The following is a 13,709-nucleotide window of genomic DNA, read 5'->3' as shown; positions in this document are numbered from 1 at the left end:
CCTATGGGAGTTGCCTCCTACAAGCACTTCTTCAGGGCTCAGACCCTCCCCACAGTTTGCTGGGCACACCCTCTTCCTAGACAGTGCGGGCACATCATCTTCCCTCCCAGGACTGGCTCCAAGCTGGACATGAGGGCTTCCAGCCAGCCTCTCCCAACTTAATGCAGTTTCTTTTCTCCCTGCTGCTCCAAAGTATGCCTCCGTCTGGTGGCGCCACTTGGGAGGTTTGTCCTCTGGTAAACTTTGTCCCATGACCCTTTCCTCCTCCAGAGTGGGCCATCCGGTCGGCCTGAATTCCCAGCATCTCCCAAGTACCTTGGACGCTGGTTCCATTTCCTGCCCCTCCCCAGACACTGATTGAGCAACGAGCAGATGCCTGGTCCCCACATTTTGTGGCTCTGGTATACATTCCAGGGTGATGAGGATGGAGAATAAGGACACCTCTCTGGATTGGGACAATCTTAGCAGATTCTTTAATCCTTGGGGAGAAAAATGTTTGGCAGACTACATGTTGTCTGCCCTACAAACATGTTGGGAAGGGGCAGGCACAGTAAATTCAATCCTTTTCCTGAGTACTATGAGGTCCACTCCTTCATACTCATTCAGCAAATATGATGTGAGGTCCTACTATGTGTCGAGCACAGCACTAGGCAAGAGGATAGATTTAACCACAAAACACAGACAGGGTCCTTGCCCATAAGCATACAGCCCAGGGGTGGGAGAAATTAGATATTAAGCTTATCTCCTGGAGCAGTGCTTCTCAGGCTTGACTATGCTTGGAGATCAAGATGAAATTCGGTAGGTCTGAATGGTCTGAGATGCTGCACATCTGCAAGTTCCCGGGTGAAGCCGATGCTGCAGATCCCCAGGACATGGAGAGTAGCATGCTTAGTTAACTATTTGAGGGTGGGCCAGAAGCAGTGCAGGGTCTGTCTGTTTGGGATGTACAGCAGTCAGTATGACAAAGAACTTTCTGGAAGAATCCTAGGATGTCTCTCTTTGACCTCTCGTCCAGAGGCCAGGGCTCCAGTGCCTTTGCTTTTAGCCAGTGGAGCTCTGGGCAGGAGCCAGTGCAAGGGTGGAAGTTGCTGGGGGAAAACTGGTTTTCAGAGAGGGGTTTCCTTCACTTGGATTGAGATGATCACAGTGGTCAGGGGGTCCAGGATGCTCTGTTCAGCAGCGTCCTCTTGTCTTTGCAGACTGTGCTGGGTGCAAGGAGGAGATCAAGCATGGCCAGTCACTCCTGGCACTGGATAAGCAGTGGCACGTCAGCTGCTTCAAATGCCAGACCTGCAGCGTCATCCTCACCGGGGAGTACATCAGCAAGTGAGTGTCTCCCCCAGGCCTGCCCAACTTCCAGAACACCTTTGTTTTTCCGGCCTTGGGGCCCTTGACTGAATCTCCAGGGGTACGCCCTTGCACTTCCGTCTGGCCACCACACTACCACAGCCACAAACAGCACCTCCCCAACCCCTGGGCCCTTCCATGGTGTTTCCTCTGCCTGAGATGCTCTTCTCTCTCCTTGATGGCATTTGTTCTTCGCCCTCTGGTCTTGGGTCCCACACCCACTTTCCGGAGGTGTTCTCATACTATCTCATGCCACTCCCGCTCCCCCAACACCAGCCCTCATGGGACCCTGTTTGCTCTCTTCACACAGCCTAACATCTATTGCCATCATATATTTATCCATGATAACTTTTTGATAATAATAATAATAATAATAATAATAATAATAATAATAATAACAGCTACCATTTACTGAGTTTTTATTACGTACAGAGGATATACTAATGGCTGTGTATGGGTTATCGCATTAAACCCCACAACTAACCCTGTGAGGCATCCATCCCCATTTTAAAAGCTGTAAAACCTGAGACTTGAGGAAGTTGCTCCTTGATGATATTTAATGTCTGTCCTCGCCAAGGTGGGGCCTTTGTGTTACCGACTGCTCTCTCACCCGACTCGTGGTCAATAATACAGTTGTTGAATGAACTGAGTTGAGAAGAGATACAACGGACACACAAAGCTATCAGGAGAGAGGGCCCCACCCCCAATGGCTACACAGCACAGCACCAGACAAGCCCCCGTGCCACTAGACCCTAGTGACTGCATTCCCATACTCAAGTACCTAAAAGAATAATGGCCACATACCCTCACAGCTCTGATGCTCTATGACCCAGACACTCTGAGGCAGCGCTCTGACCCACCGCTAGGACATGGCGAGCATATAAAGTTGTAGCACATATGGTGTTTGCCATTGGGAGAGTGATAGTCTAATAAGGGAGATAAACTATAGGGATAAAGAATTATGGCACCCTGGGTTATATGAGAGGGAGCTCAAGAGTTGTGTTCTTTAGGATCCTTTAGATCATAAGTGATAGAAAACCCAATTCAAACTCACTTAAGCAAGATGAGTTTGACTCAGAAATGGGAAGGCCAGAGGCATACTGACTTCCAGCATAGCAGAATCCAGGCGCTTAAATATGTTACTGGCCCTTCAGTAGTGTGTGTGCGTGTGTGTGTATGTGTGTGTGTCTCCCCCTCTCTCTCAGCTCTACCTTCCTCTGTGTTGGAATTTATTCCCAAGTAAGCCCTCCCCTAAGGGTAGCAAAGATGATCCCAGCAACTCCAGGGGTTCATTCTACCAGCTTAGCAAGCCCAGCAGAGAGAAAGAGGCCTTTTTCCCAAGGACTCCAGCAGAAGTCCCACGGCTGCCTCTGATTTGGCCACCCTTGGGTCACACACCCATTCCTGACCAATCACTGGCCAGAAGGATGTGAATCCTAGAGCCAGAGAGCAGCCCTCTATGACCCACAGTGACTGTGAGTGGCAGGGGTGGCTCCCAAAGGCCAACCCAGGTGAGGCTAGGGGCAAAGGGGACATGGGTGCTACCAAGCAGCACTTTCTGTGTCAGAGGTCCAAGTGAAGTTCTGTGAATATTCAGAGGAAGAAGGGAGCATCTCTAAATAGCAGGGAGTAAGATCTGGAATTTGTGAGAGCTTCATGGAAAATAGTGCCATTTGAGCCAGACCTTGAAAACAAGGGTAAGATTTGAACATGCAAAGAAGGAGTTTGTAGGCAAGAATGCCCAGGCTGGGCAAGGGTGGGATGGTGCCTGGCACATCCACCTTGCTTGCTGGAGCTCAGACGTGTGTGCAGATGAAGCAAAGTCCAAGGCTACAGAGGTGAGCTGAGGTCACATCCCCGAGAGCTCTGAATTCCATGTTAGTAGGACTTTGGCATTTCCCTCTGTGCCTGCCAAGTAAGAAGTGCCCCTAGTCAGTCACCAGCCTGGAGTCTCCTTGAGTCTGTGAGCCTAAGTCAGGGGTTAGGGTTTGCTCAGAGCTCCTCTCAAGAAGGCCCAGCTCCGATGGCCCATTGCACCTTGGGCCTCTGCGGCCTGGCTCTGAGCTCTTCAACTATGTACTGGCTGAGTGGCAGGCACTTAGAGGTGCTGCCTCTGGCATTGATGCCTGGGTTAGAGGCCCAACCCGTGTGACCTTGGCAAGGAACTGAACTTCTCCAAGACTCAGTTTCCTTGTTTATAAAAACAGGGATAAAAAGACCTAGCTCATAGGGTGGTGCAAAGGCTTAGACATCATATTAATAAGTGTCTAGTGAATACTGATTTGCCATCTGCCTCTTTTGAGAATCATGTATATTTCAAATTCCCCAAGGCCTCCCAACCCTTGAGTCCAAATGAGGAGGGGTTGGCATTTATACACAAATTTTGCTGGCTCATTGTACCCACCTTCTGACAAATGACTTTCTCCCCCTGCAGAGTCATTCTAACACACCCATAGAGTACAGAAGGGTTGGCAGGAGTGGGAGAAGCTTGTCTCAGGAGCCTATACATAACAGCCTGACCCCTGGCCTTTGCTGGACATTGGTCATCACTGCTGCCTCTCCTTCAGGAGAACGCAGACTCCCTGCTGCCCAGGGTGGGCTCCCAGAAATCCCAACACAGCAACAACTTGGAGATGAAACAATGGCACGCCTGTCCTTAGGCCTCTCTGCATGAACCAGTTCTGTTACACCCCAAAGTAGGGGAAATGTTCCTCTCTCCTCCTGGATTCATTAGCACTATAGAGCCGTGTCCTCAGATCAGATCCTTAGAGGGAGGCAGGGCCCAGAGCTGGGGTGAGCTGTCTGATGCCCCCACTTACCTCCACATCGGCCTGTGAAAGCTGAGCCTTACACATGCTCCTTGAAGACCCCTCTCCACAATCATGAGGATTCCTTTAGCTGCCATGTGCTGTGTGCTCACAACTGGCCAGGCACTGAGCTGAGCCCTGGGGCATGGGCAGCCCTGTCCTTTAGTCCTCATGACAGCCTGGGTGAGAAACCAGACCTCCTGGGTTCGAACCCAGCTTCAGGTCATCAGAGTTGAGTTTTCTCATCAACACGAAAGGGAGACTTACAGTTCTGACCTCATAGGGCAGCCATAAGGAGTAAATGAAATAACCTGTATAAAACACCATTAGAGGGCCTGGCACACACCGAACCATAAATGTCAGTGGCTATTAGTAGCAGGGGATAGTGTAAGAATAATTAACAATCATCTTATTACTGCCTGATAAGTTATAAGCACCAGGAGAAAATGAAGCACATAGGAAGTAGTTAGGGTAGGTTCCTCTTATCTACTGTCTGGGAGTGCAGTCAGATGATTCTCTCACTACAGGTAAAATTTTTATTAGAAGAAGAGTCCTGAAGGCTCTGCACAAAAATTGACCACATCGATGAACTCCTGGGAAGGGCTGGGAGGAGAGAGAAGACTTTTCCCTTTATGCCTTTGCAATGTGCCAAATGCAAATATTACCTATTCTAAATAAAATAAAGCGCAATACATTTTTACAATACATTTTTAAAAGAGCCGCTGGGGATAGAGAGAAGAAACTGGGTCTGGATAACTTGTGAGGGAGAAGAAAAAGAATACAGAAGGGATATGCATGGCCAGCGGCCCAGACTAGTGGTTCCCAGGTGCACATGGGCAGGTTGTCAAGATGCAGATTCCTGGGCCTCCTTCCCAGGGGTTCTTTGAGTCCACAGATCTAAAGAGTGTCTAGAGAGTTTGCATTTTTATTTTTTTTAAAGATTTTATTTATTCATGAGAGACGGGGTGGGGGGGGGCAGAGACACAGGCAGAGAGAGAAGCAGGCTCCACGCAGGGAGCCTGTTGCGGGACTTGATCCTGGGACTCCAGGATCACACCCTGGGCGGAAGGCAGGCACCAAACCACTGAGCCACCCAGGGATCCCTGAGTTTGCATTTTTAACAAGCTCCCCAAGTGTTCCTAATCTTGGTCCGGTCACCATTGGTTGCAGGTCTGGGAACTTGCACATGACACCCCCAAGGGCCTCCCCCCAACCTCCTCTCCCTGTGTGGATTTCCTCTTGCAGGGATGGCGTTCCATACTGCGAGTCCGACTATCACTCCCAGTTCGGCATTAAATGCGAGACTTGTGATCGATACATCAGCGGCAGGGTCTTGGAGGTGAGTGGATCCGAGTAACTATGAAGCTGTTTGATCCAGATGGCAGGTGACTCCACAAAGTCGTCACTGAGGACCCCTCCTTCTATCATAGCCTCCCCCTCCCCTGCCACCTCCACCCCAGCTTAGCCCTTGCTACAGGACTTGAACAGGTAACTTTGCCTCTCTGGGCAACCCTAAAATGAGAAGCTGGGCACGATTATTCCTGGGACTACCAGGGGCTTCTCTGGACTCAGATCCAGATAGATTACTGGGGAGGGACAATGAGGGTTTTCTTCCCAACGCTGCCAAAGGATGGAAACCATTTTTAATTTTTTAAGCATTTGGTAATGTGCTGATTTAAGAACCAGCTTGTCTAGCAGCTTGCTCCCTGCGCCCCGCTTTGGCTGGTCCATCGCCATGGCAACCGCTCTCCCCTGCCGCTGATGCACAGCCAGCTCTGCCGGTAACAGGCAACCCGTGGCACCCTTGCCGAGCCCCTACCCGAGCCCCCTGTCTGTTGTCCCTCCCGGCCCTCCTTCCCACACCCTGTGGGCCCAGAAAGCTGTCTTCCTATGCTTTGGGACCCCCCACCTTGAGGAATTAAAAACAGGAAAGAGTTTGGTGCAAAGGACGAACAATAGTCTAAGACCAGGAACAATCAGGTTCAGATATTGACTCAACTGCTAACTCATGCTCACATTCAGGGTGGGTGACTCTGCCTCTCGTAGGCCTCAGCTTTCCCTTCTGACAGTGGCTGGGGGACAGCAGGCTGGGGCAGCTCTCAGGAGCAGAATCGTTAATTGTGACAAAGCTGGCCAGTTGGTGGCGGTCACCTGCAGTCCGCACTATGTTGAGAAGGATTCTGCAGCCACATCTGGGCTCAACAGGAGAGAGTGCTGTAACCAGGGCAGGAGGAGCTGAGGAGATGCACTGCCGCCAGGCAACAAGGTTGTAAGAGGTTGTCAGGGCTGTCATATGAAGCAGTAGAGGAAGAATTGAGCTTGACCCATTGGAACAGAGAAAAAGGCCATGTAGCTGAATTACATAAATTGGGGCTCGGGAAGGATGGTCTATCACACAGGGCACACAACTTAGGGCTTTGTAGCCATTTAGGAGTTTGGATTTTGTAGTAAATGCAATGGAAAGGTTTTGGAGTTTTAAACCGAGGAGCAACATGGTAAGATTATGTTTTTAAAAGATTGTAGGGAGTCAGAGAGAAGATGAAGGCACAGAGCTGATAAAGCATTAAACCTCTCCAGGGGGCAGCCTGAGGGCAGTGTGGAGGAGAAGATGAGACACAGGAACACAGCTAGGGTATTGGTCCTGGTCTCCCGGGGCCCCATTTCAGGGTAAGGAGTTTGTATGGGATTCGCTTGGCAACAAGGGTTGTGGAAACACTGAGATGATGGACCCACTTAGAGCTGCTCCTTAGAGAGGGATATTTGGAGGAAAGAAACTGGAAGTGGGAGACCAGTGAGGAGGCCATGACGCCTCATGCAGGACTCCAGACCTACAGTGGCAGTGGACAGAGCCCCCACTCACCTCCAGCATGATGGGAGTAGGATTCCCATAGTTTTGCAGTAGGGTAACCAACCGGTAGACATGAGGGTTGAAGGAAAAGAACCCAGAATTTGTACCAAATCATCAAGCCTGGACGAGAGGAGGCCTGGTGCTGTCCTCAGAGAAACTGGGGGTGTCAGGGAAAGGAGCTGATCTGGGCAGAAACACAGGGAGTTCCATGTGGGATGGGTTGTAATTGAAATTCCAGGAAGGTTTCAAGAAGGCAGTCAGAAATGTAGAGCAGAGCTCAGGAGCAAAGCTTGGGCGTGTTAGGAATAATCTCAAAAAGGCTAGGATTTGAATAAGAGTCAGCACCAGGGGAGTTGCCGGGATTGAGAGAGAGGAGGGAGAGAGAGACAGAGACAGACAGAGAGGGAGAGGGAAGGGGAAGAAAAGGGGAGAGAGGGGGGAGTGGGCAGGAGGCAGCCTTGTAGAGTGGCTGCTTACATGGGTGGCGGGTGACGCAAGGAGACAGAGGAGTTGTCAGAGAAAGAGGAAGACAGTCGGTGTGGGGAGAGAATGGGGCCCAGGCGACAAGAGGACAGCACTTCCGAAAGGAGGGCGAGGTCCGCCAGTGTTGGTCAGATTCTGCAGAGCAGCTGAGGACTGTATGGGCTGAGAAAAAGCTGTGGAGGAGTGGGGGGAAGGTGACCTTCAGAACAGTGTCAGGTCTGCAGGATTATAGGGGAGAGGCATCTGCATTGTAATGGGGTAAAGGGTCAGTGGGATGAGAGGTCACAAAAGCAGACTTTTCTTTGGAAGAGGAGGAAACTTCAGTCACACACAGCGCTGCACAGGGGGGTTCATTCCAGCATTTCCAAGCTGCTTTGAAACTGTGTCTGCGGTGGCTGTCTTCTCCCTTGTGTTACTGTGTTTAGTATCATGGGAGCCTCCTCTAGGGCTGCTGCTGTAACCGGGTTTTGATTGATTCCATTTGTACAAGGCTCCATTAGCATCGTGGACTTATTGATTTTTTTTCTTAGAGCTGGAAGAGACTTTTAGCTATCAACTAGTTAACCCTCCTCATTTTACAGATGAGAAAAGTGAGCCCCGAGAGGTGTGATGATCTTCCAAGGTCATACAGTGTTTCTGGTAAAAGCCAGAGCCTTTCTAGGACTCCAAACTCCTACGTCCCACACATGTGCCCACAGCTCTCGGCCATTCCGGGGTCTTTGAGGTCACGTGATGTCATGAGATGCATGGTTGGGGTGAAATAGACTTGGATCCCAATTTTACCACTTCTGGCCGTGAAACCTGAAGCAAGTCAACTTCTCTGAGACTTCAAAGTCTTTATCTATCATGGTGAATACTACTGTTGTTCAACTTCTGATGGCCATCTTAGTGTGAAACAATGGAAAATACATATATTGGTCTCTGCTCCCAGTTCCTGGCACAGGGCTCCTAAAACCTTTGCAGTTTCCTAAGTGTTAAGAACACTAGGAGCATCTTTTGTTCTAATATTTGTCTTTGACCCTAGTCCCTGATGCAGAGTTCCCAAATCTCCTGGAATTTCCTGGGAGATAGGAGTGTCTTTTGTTCTAATGAGGTGACTCTGGGAGGGCTCCTGGAGAGCTGCAGGATGAGGGCTGACCACTAGGAAGATCACCATGATTAGAAGCTTAGAACTCCAGGAGGGAGAAAGACAGGGGCTGGAGATTGAGGTAATGATGGATGTGTCTATGCGATGAAATCTCCATGAAAGTTCCCAAAACATGAGGTCTGGAGAGCTTCCGGTGGAGGTTGGGGGAGAGTGGTGAGTGGGGAGAGGGTATGGAGCCTCCAAGCCCCCTCCCACACACCTTGTCCTACAAATCTCCCTCTGATTACTTACCTCTATCCTTTGTAGCAGGTAAATGTAAATGTGTCCCTAAGTCTGTGAGCTATTCTAATAAATTATCCAACCCAGCTTGAGGGTCATGGAAACCCCAATTTAGAGTCAGTTGGTCAGAAGCACGGGGAACAACTTGGGACTTGGAATTGGCACCTGAAGTGGGGGAGGGGCAGCCTTGTGAGACTGAGCCCTTAACCTGTGGGGTCTGACGCTCTGTCCAGGTAAACAGTGTCAGAACCGGTTAAGTTGAAGGCCATCCAGCTAGTGTCGCAGAGAACTGCTTGCTATGGGATGGCTCCCACACACACATCCAGTGTCAGATGTCTTGTGAGTAGGGTAGTCATGTGAGAGTAAAGGACACATACAGGAGTGTCTTTATAGGTAGTTGCAAGTGCAGAAACTATACTCAAATGGCTCAGGCCAAAAAGGAAATTTATCAGCTCCCGTAATAAAAAACCTAGGAGGAGGTCTTGCTTCAGGCACAGATGGATCCAGTGCTCAAACAAATGCATTTGTATTATACTGCCGTCGGGGCTCCTCTTTGACCTGTGTTCGCTTTATTCTCAGGAATGCTCTCCTTCATGATGGGAGAGCTGGACCCTAGTCACTCCAAGCTTACATTCTAACAAGATAACATCCCCTGGGAAAGGGGAGTTTCTCTTTTCTCATAGCTGAGCCGGGGACTGGCTCTCACTGGACAATCTTAGGCCAGTCTCCAAACCAATAACTATGATCATAGAGCTGGAATACACTTATTAGTGGGATCAGCCCTAGTTAACCACATGGGCTAATGTGGGGAATGGATAGTAATAAGGCCACGTGCCACGTCAGAAGGCCTGGTGCCATTTCTGGAAGAAGAGGGAAGGATGTTGGCCAGGCAAAAAGAACACTTGCCCACAACAGGGCCCAGTGCCTTTGCAGGGACACAACAGACACATAATTACATTCCATTTCCCCTTTCCCATTCCCTCCCTAGGCCACCCCGCAACTCCTTCCTCAGTGACAGAGCTCAACATGCTGAGTGATAGTACACTCCTTCCTTCCTAGTCTGTTTCCTCTCCAAGGAAAACCACACTGCCCAGTACCGCCTCTCCTTTTTTTTTTTTTTTAATTTTTATTTATTTATGATAGTCACAGAGAGAGAGAGAGGCAGAGACACAGGCAGAGGGAGAAGCAGACTCCACGCACCGGGAGCCCGACGTGGGATTCGATCCCGGGTCTCCAGGATCACGCCCCAGGCCAAAGGCAGGCGCCAAACCGCTGCGCCACCCAGGGATCCCCAGTACCGCCTCTCCTAACCTTGCTCTGGTTCTCAGCCCTCCCCAACAGGCCCCATTTTTCTGCACTATTTTCTTTATTTCCATTTCTTTTTCTTTTTTAAGATTATTTATTTATTCATGAGAGACACAGAGACAGAGGCAGAGGGAGTCCCCTGATGCGGGACTCGATCCCAGGACCCCGGGACTACGACCTGAGCTAAAGGCAGATGCTTAACCACTGAGCCACCCAGGTGCCCCTTGATTTCTGTTTCTTAACAGACAGAATGTCCCATCTTACCTCGCTGACTTGGTTTCCCTCATGCTGCTGTTGGCTGCTCTGACAGCCTCCCTCCCTCAAGTTGCTTCCAAGTTGTTGCTGAGATGGTGCACAGCGTCTCTCGGCCAGGGCGGGGTGACAGGGCCTGACATTTAGGAAGATGCCAAGCTTCAGTTTTGCCAAGGCGCTGTTGCCTCCCTGGAAAACAGGTCTATAATTGAAATGATAAAGAGACACAAAGTAGGACGAGGCTACTAATTAAACCGATTATCCTTGTCATGGCAGGAGAGAATCAGTCCCACCACATCTCAGCTTGGGAAAAGAGCAGCCTCCTTCCAAAGTTTGAACACAGTTTGGTTTGGTGATGATGAGGGCATTATATCATTAGAGATAAACATTGGAAATAAACATTGAAGAGTTTTTTTTTTTTAATCTGCCCTTTCTTCATTTTTGCTAAGTTTTTAGAATAAATCAAGTATCTCCAGAATAAGCAAGCCTATGCCCAACCCTTCACCACTCCCTGAGAAAGATTCAGAAATAAGCCTTCAGCATTACTCAACTATAATATTTTTAATTGGAAAGAGCCCATTAGCATCCTGCTAAGTGATGGCTTGAGAGGAGGCCTTTAACAACCCCCCAATATCCATCAATTTCCCTCAGGCATATCCCCCCAGATTAACCTTGCCCTAACATGCAAAATATACACTTGACTCTTGAACAACATGAGATTAGGGGCACTGACCCCCACATAATGGAAAATCCACGTCATTTTGACTCCCCAAAAACTTAACTACGTATAGCCTACTGTTGACTAAAAGCCTTACTCATAACATAAATATCAATTAACACGTACTTGTGTGGTGTATGTATTATATACAGTATTCTTACAATAAAGTAAGCTAGGGAGAAGAAATTGCTATTAAGAAAATCATAAGGAAAAGAAGATACGTTGACAGTGCTATATTGGTCGAAAGATATACTCACCTCTAAGTGGACCTACGCAGTTCAAACCCATGCTGTTCAAGGGTCAAGTGTACCTTCAAAAGAAGCCCCACCTTCCAACCCCATTGCTTGAGCCGAGGTCCTCCATATGGAGAGTCTGGAGCCACCACTGAAGGACCCCTCTATATCAAGTCCTCTTGGCTGGGACTGCAGTGTCAGAACAGTCAGTGAGGAAGTGAGTGCTACATGGGTGACCTGCCCTCACGAGTGACCTGCCGTCCTGAGTCCAGCTTCTATTGCTACTGATTTCCAGTGATACCTGGAGGCATAACTTTCTCTGAGGCTATTTCTTCTCCCTTAGAAGAATTTGCAGCTGCAAATCATTTCCATTCCTATTTGAAATAGTTGTAGGAAAGTGGAAATAGTCAAGGGAGCTCAGCAAAACCAGACTGGGGTGAACTGGGAATGGGGCAGAGGCACTTGGGTGCAGCAATCACAGGCCTGAAGCCCCAGGGTCAGAGACCCCCCAGCAGGTCCTGCCTTTGTAGGACCCATTATTTGTCCACCACGCCCTAAGAGGCTGTCCTTAAGGTGCCACTCTCAGCTTAACATGTCTCTGAACCTTGTATAGGCATTCTTACCTAATACTTTCATTTGTCTTTAAGTTGGCTCACTTAGAAATAAAGAAACATGTAACAGGAAAACCAAGATCACTTGCTATACTGCCAGTAACAAAAAACAAAAAAACAAAAAAACACCACAGCTCTAACTGGATTCTGTTGCTTGTGGAGGCTACAAACCTCAAACCTGTTCTCATTCTTAAAAAGCTAGGTTAGTAAGTTTCAGATAGATATTAAAGACACACTAGCACCAAACTGGTACTCTCTCCTTGAAAAAAACTGAAAGGCGGGATCCCTGGGTGGCGCAGCGGTTTGGCGCCTGCCTTTGGCCCAGGGCGCGATCCTGGAGACCCGGGATCGAATCCCACATCGGGCTCCCGGTGCATGGAGCCTGCTTCTCCCTCCGCCTGTGTCTCTGCCTCTCTCTCTCTCTGTGACTATCATAAATAAATAAAAATTAAAAAAAAAAAACTGAAAGGCTTCAGGGTACCTGGCTGGCTCAGCATATGACTCTTGATCTCAGGGTTGTGAGTTCAAGCTCCATGTTGGGTGTAAAGATTATTTAAATCAATAAAATTAAAAAAAAAAAAAAAACGGAAGAAGTAGCATAGGATTGAAAAGGTCCTTTTCTTTTTTCTTTCTTTCTTTTTTTTTTTTTGAGATTTTATTTATTTATTCATGAGAGACATAGTGAGAGGGGCAGGGTCACAGGCAGAAGGAGAAGCAGGCTCCCTGCAGGGAACCTAATGCAGTACTCCATCCCAGGGCCCTGGGATCATGACCTAGGCCAAAGGCAGATGCTTAACCACTGAGCCACCCAGGCCTCCCTCCCAAGGAAGTCCTTTTCTTCATTGATCCAATGTTATTAAATCCCAGGTCTATTACCACTCCAAGTCTACTGCTAGTATTAAGGTACTGCTAGTGGGAAGGGCCCCATTCATGGGGAAATGTTGGGATGTCCTCAAAGGAAGATGTTTCTTCATATAGAAATGAGGAGGTGGGACCAGTGGCCTCCAAGTGGTCCTTCTACCAAAATAGAAGTGTGGGTGTCCAGGGAAGTCCACTGAACTGCCTTTAGGGATCCATGGTATGGAATCACCAAGCCTCCTGGGTGGGCTTTTAGATGGTTCTGGACTCCCCTGGGTAGACTCCTAACCAACTATAAGGTCATGAAGGCACCAGCAACACTAATGTGCCTAAGAAATGCTCAAACACCACCTGCCCCATGGACAGCCGCCCCAACTCTGACCTCCTCTTCTTTTTATTTCCATAGGCAGGAGGGAAGCACTACCACCCAACCTGCGCCAGATGTGTACGCTGCCACCAGATGTTCACTGAAGGAGAGGAGATGTACCTCACAGGTAAGCAAATCTGACCTGTAAGGCATTCCTATCCATCCTTGTCTGTAAAGGAGATACAGTCTCCTTCATTTCAGTGTTATCTTTGTTTTTGGCTTGTCCTCAAAATTGCAATTAATTCGCCCCTCTCTGGGTGGTTTGGGAAAGTTGCCGGTGTGGCTAATATGAAGTGACATGTAATCTGCCTTCTGTCCCTGTGCGCCTTCACCCGCTGCTCAGCTGGCCTGCTTCCCTGGCAGTGCTCTGAGCAGACTCCCCTGGCTCCGCCTGGGGCCGGGAGCTTGAGCTGAACTAGGCCAAGGGGTCAGAGAACCTCACAAGGATGCCTGGGTTGCAGCATCGGAACCTCGACCCCATCACCCTGCCCTGCTCCCAACACTCAGAGCCCCA

The 13,709-nt window shown here is 49.1% G+C and overlaps 1 protein-coding gene across 4 annotated transcripts in view; it reads left to right on the top strand.

Annotated features, from left to right (window-relative positions):
- ABLIM3 (actin binding LIM protein family member 3) overlaps positions 1-13,709 on the top strand; it is a 111,464-nt gene that overhangs the window by 56,112 nt on the left and 41,643 nt on the right. For all 4 annotated transcript variants that reach the window (XM_072756918.1, XM_072756917.1, XM_072756916.1 and 1 more), the window contains exons 6-8: positions 1,200-1,326; positions 5,400-5,493; positions 13,235-13,322. In XM_072756918.1, the coding sequence (XP_072613019.1) occupies positions 1,200-1,326; positions 5,400-5,493; positions 13,235-13,322 (309 nt within the window). The remainder of the gene's footprint in view (positions 1-1,199; positions 1,327-5,399; positions 5,494-13,234; positions 13,323-13,709) is intronic.

The sequence above is a fragment of the Vulpes vulpes genome, chromosome 4 (genome assembly GCF_048418805.1).
Source record: "Vulpes vulpes isolate BD-2025 chromosome 4, VulVul3, whole genome shotgun sequence".
Taxonomy (NCBI): Eukaryota; Metazoa; Chordata; class Mammalia; order Carnivora; family Canidae; genus Vulpes; species Vulpes vulpes.
This window is presented reverse-complemented; position numbering and strand designations above follow the sequence as displayed.